This window comes from Stegastes partitus, unplaced genomic scaffold (genome assembly GCF_000690725.1).
Source record: "Stegastes partitus isolate 25-593 unplaced genomic scaffold, Stegastes_partitus-1.0.2 Scaffold1432, whole genome shotgun sequence".
Classification (NCBI taxonomy): domain Eukaryota; kingdom Metazoa; phylum Chordata; class Actinopteri; family Pomacentridae; genus Stegastes; species Stegastes partitus.
The window spans coordinates 87,365-91,749 of NW_007579163.1; the positions used below are offsets into that span (position 1 = coordinate 87,365).

Genomic DNA, 4,385 nt, shown 5'->3' on the forward strand with positions numbered 1-4,385 from the left:
AGTCATGGTTGCTCTGTTTCCATAGAGGTGCTGGACTTTATATTGCGGTGGAAAATGAGCCCACAGTGATGATAAATTGCTTAGACTCTGCTTGGAGGCTCAGAGGGCTAAACACGTGTCCCAGCATGTACACTGTGCTTCTGTGGATACATGTGTGGGTAAACGGTGAGGAGTTAATCTTTCCAGCTTTTATAATTTGAGGGTGCCATAAAGTTTGGCCCTCGTCTCTTATATAACTACTAAAACACGTGTGCGCGTAGGTGGAAGTGTGAACACGTGCTTCAGGTAATGACTAACGCCCGTATGAATGGCCTCTCCTCCCAGCACGGAGGCTTTGGGCAGATGTCACCTGCTGCAGACTGTCCTGTCTTGTGAACTATAACTCCTGACTGTTAATCTCCTGATAAGGGTCATTCTTTGTGTTTACTCACAGGAAAACATCCTGAGCCTCCATCCTTCCCGCATCAATCAGCCAAGCTCCGAAGCGGAAGCAGCCGGCGTAGGCGAAGTAGATCATGGCCTGGGAGAAGGAGTATGTGAAGCCATACATGTGGGCCTTTTTCTTGGCGTTCCTGCACAGAAAGTGAGAACACTCCTCAGTTAATTAAGGAAATACTAAAATATGTGATGGAGATGATGTGTGAGTAAATAATGTCGTACTTGTACGGCACAACGAGGTTCTCCTGATACAAGGACTCAAACTTGGGTTCTCTTGTGAGAGACGCCACAGTTCGGATGTTCTCTATGGCCTCCGTAGCAATCTGTAGAAAACACAGTGTAAACTTATATCTTATCACGAGATCAGCATCTATCAGCAACCGAAGTTCATCCCATAAAGAGTCATAAAACACTCAATCCGCACCTTTCCAGCCCTCTCCAGCTCCTTCTTCTCTTCGGCAGCGTGTCCGGTGAGCGCCCTCATCTCCAGAGCTCCGGCTAACGCGATGACCGGCACCACAGCTAGAAGGAGCAGCGTCAGCTCCCAGCCGTACACCAGGCCCAGAATCAAACCACCGCCCAGGTTGGCAAAGTTCTGCGCCAGTGTCGCCATACGTACTCCAGCAGCCTGAGCAGGAAAAGAAGCAAAGAAGCCGATGAGGTCGCTGATTTTAATTGGCAATTACTTTTAGGCAGCATTTAGCCGACTGCTTTTAAGGGTTTTTTTTGCCAAGTAGGTTTTCACATACGAGGATGGTTTTTGGTGCCTAGCAGTAAACATTCTAAAAAAGAGCAGAAAATGTTAAACAACAAGTTCAGCAAAGCTCAGGAAGTCTAAAAATAAACAGAAGTAATAAAAAAATTTACAGTGTGGAGGAAGGTGCAAATTATTCGCCCGAGAATGTGCAAGGCCACACAGTGTATGGTGACAAAAAGGATAATAACAATCGTATCATTGGACTGACCCCTTGTACTTGCGCTGCGTCTGTGGCCAGTCTGGTAGTCAGAGCTCCAACACTGTTCTTAGGTTGGTCGAACCAGCCGAGATCCTTCAACAAAACAAAACCAGGATAAACATCTTCCACTGGCCATGAATATAAAGTATACAACAGAAGAGAGTACACAACTGTGTAATATCACCGAAATGCCAAATAATTCAAAACTCACACCACACCTGTGATTTCTGTCTAACTGCATAAATAGTGTTATAAAATAAGCCGTAAACACCAAAACATTCTCAGTTCTGGAACTGTGGGTTGTGTCTATCTGCATCTCTGCATCATGGCTCCACGTCGAAAAGAAGTGAACGGAGGAACTGAAAGAACTAACTGTGAGACATCACAAAGATGCAGAAGGATACAGGAAGATCTGCGAACAACTAAAAATCAGTGAAACGCAGTTGCAGTAGTAACCAGGAGGTCTAGAAGGAGCCACTGTAGCACCGATCAGGGCTGCAGTGGTCGTCCTCCTAAAATGGCTCCACAGACAGTCAACTACTTTCACAATCTGGCTGCGAAAAACAAAGGCAGCTGCTCCAGACTTGGCACAGAGGTTATCAATGGAAACCAGAGTTAGTGTGAAGCTCAGACAGTGAAGGACAATATATAATATCTGGACTGTATCAAAGAAAAACTCTCTTGCTTCCTGTTCAACACTAAAACCGAAAGAAAAAACGCAAGAAATAAGTAAAAAAAGCCTGATGAATGTTGGGAGAACTTTCTCTGGTCAGATGAAGATGAACATGTTGGGCTCAGATGGAGTCCAGATGTTTGGTGTGAACCTGACCAAGACCACCACAGCGGATGCATCGTCCTGACAATGAAGCACGGAGGTGGCAGCATCATGATATGGGGCTGCATGAGTGTAAAAGGTGTTGTTGACATTTACAGACAAATGTCCGTGAATATGTCTTAAAGACGAGAGATATTCCAGCATGAGAACCATGCAAATTAGAAAAAAGTAAAAACTGCGACTAGATTACTAATTCAGGAGTCGTTCTCTTACAGAACCCTGTTGTGGTGACTCACCTGTCTCATCATGGACTTAAAGGCGCCGAGTCTCAGTTTTAGGGTGAGAACTTCTCCAGATTTACCAAAACAGAAACCCTGTAAAAGAAATACACAATATAATGCAGACATTAGTACATCAGTCACTTCACCTGCATGTGTTTACAGTACAGCAGTATCATTTACATGAAACATGTCTGCAGGTGGTGCATACAGAGACTCTCTTCCATGACGACTCTTTACTCATTCTTGGTTTTACATTGAAAATGTATAAGGAGAAAAGCAAAATGACATTATTTTAGGCATATATAGTTAAAGATGGTTCAAAATTTGGGGAAATTTGCTTCTAGTCCTGATGATTTGTGCCAAGTTTGAGGAGAAATGTTCATCTTTCCATAAAACATGAACTTTGATACGCTTGGTGGTGCCCCAGTGTCTGTTTTACTTCCCTGTGATAACCAAATGATGTATTTTGCATCATATCTCATGGACCAAACCATATATTTTGATTACAGTGGTACCACATACAACATGATAAAGATTTTCAAGTGTATCATTAACTGTGAATTCAGAGACTGTGAGAAGAAATGCGGTGAAATCGCAGACTATCTGAGAACATGCAGAGTGAATTTTCAAGCATATTTCATGTCACCTTTAATTTACAATGGCTCTCTGGAATGAGGATGACATATTATGTAAGTGTCTGAAAGTAAAGGGGCAACAGTTTATTTGAAGTCCTAATATAAACTTCAATCTCGATGAACTTGCTAGGTGATTTATAGCGCTGCACTCTGCATGAGAAGTCAATAAAAATGCACCTGATCTTTGAACTGTATGACTGTATTGTTTAAAACAACCTTTCATTGTATTACTGAATTAAATATTAGCCAACTATGAAAAACTGAGACACTTAGAATCTTCACATCAAACGTTTGTCAATCTGAAATGTCGTATTCATGTGAATACATCTACTGCGTGTACATACCTGCAGAAACATGGTGACGAAGGACACAGCTCCGATAGCAACAAACATGAGCGAGAAGAAATTGGATTTTTTCGTGACGACATCTGGATTTGGTTCTGCAAACACCTGAAGGAGATTTGAAAAAAAAAAAAAATCATTTAATTTATTTCCAGCGTCTAAAACTGCTGCGACGAACCTGAAACACTAAAATGAGTCGCAGAGAGACGTACGGTGACGATCCTCGAGAAGAGGACGGCGAACAGAGGCTGAATGACGCCGTTGATGATGGCGCAGATGGTCCCCACCAGAATAAAAAGCCACTCGGAGCTGTTCAGAGCCATAACTTTGAGGAAGGACACTGGAGGAACGTCTTCATCCTGCAGGGATAAAGAGCAAGATTGGAAGGTGGTTCAGAATCCAAGAAAGGAGCAAGCTTGCCGTCCAAAATGTGTCCTAATTTCTGAGTTACACCTCACCTCATCCGTCTTTTCCGTTAGCTTTTCTTTCTCCTCTTTCTCTCCCTCGGAGGCAGCGAATGATGAACCTCTTGTAGATTTCCTCCTTCGCAGTGCAGATTCAGAGGAAGTCTTCACCAATGGGCTCTTCTCATTTGCAGACACCTCATACTCGTCCTCCTCATCCTCCTCGACTTTCTGAAAGGTCTGCAAGAAAACCCCCAAGTCATTATGAAGCACTGATTGCTCTGATATAATCCCCAGGTGTTCAGGTGTTTGCATGTTACCTGCATGGTGACCAGTGTGTGGTAAACGCCCTTCATTTCCATCAGCTGGCTGTGAGTCCCCAATTCGACAACTTCACCTTTCTGGAAGCCGGCGATCACGTCAGCGTTTCTGATGGTTGACAGGCGGTGAGCCACGATAATGGTGGTACGACCCTGTCGGACCTGCAATTACAATTACAAGAAGAAATGAAATATTTGTTCATGCTTGCATTATTTTCCTCCACATAAGTTAATC

The 4,385-nt window shown here is 43.4% G+C and overlaps 1 protein-coding gene across 5 annotated transcripts in view; it reads right to left on the reverse strand.

Annotated features, from left to right (window-relative positions):
* abcb4 (ATP-binding cassette, sub-family B (MDR/TAP), member 4) overlaps positions 1 to 4,385 on the reverse strand; it is a 24,992-nt gene that overhangs the window by 5,803 nt on the left and 14,804 nt on the right. For all 5 annotated transcript variants that reach the window (XM_008299559.1, XM_008299562.1, XM_008299561.1 and 2 more), the window contains 9 exons: positions 4,151 to 4,312; positions 3,885 to 4,070; positions 3,639 to 3,785; positions 3,430 to 3,534; positions 2,466 to 2,543; positions 1,404 to 1,487; positions 863 to 1,066; positions 661 to 761; positions 432 to 572 (listed from right to left, as the gene is read on the reverse strand). In XM_008299559.1, coding sequence (XP_008297781.1) covers positions 432 to 572; positions 661 to 761; positions 863 to 1,066; positions 1,404 to 1,487; positions 2,466 to 2,543; positions 3,430 to 3,534; positions 3,639 to 3,785; positions 3,885 to 4,070; positions 4,151 to 4,312 — 1,208 coding nt within the window. The remainder of the gene's footprint in view (positions 1 to 431; positions 573 to 660; positions 762 to 862; positions 1,067 to 1,403; positions 1,488 to 2,465; positions 2,544 to 3,429; positions 3,535 to 3,638; positions 3,786 to 3,884; positions 4,071 to 4,150; positions 4,313 to 4,385) is intronic.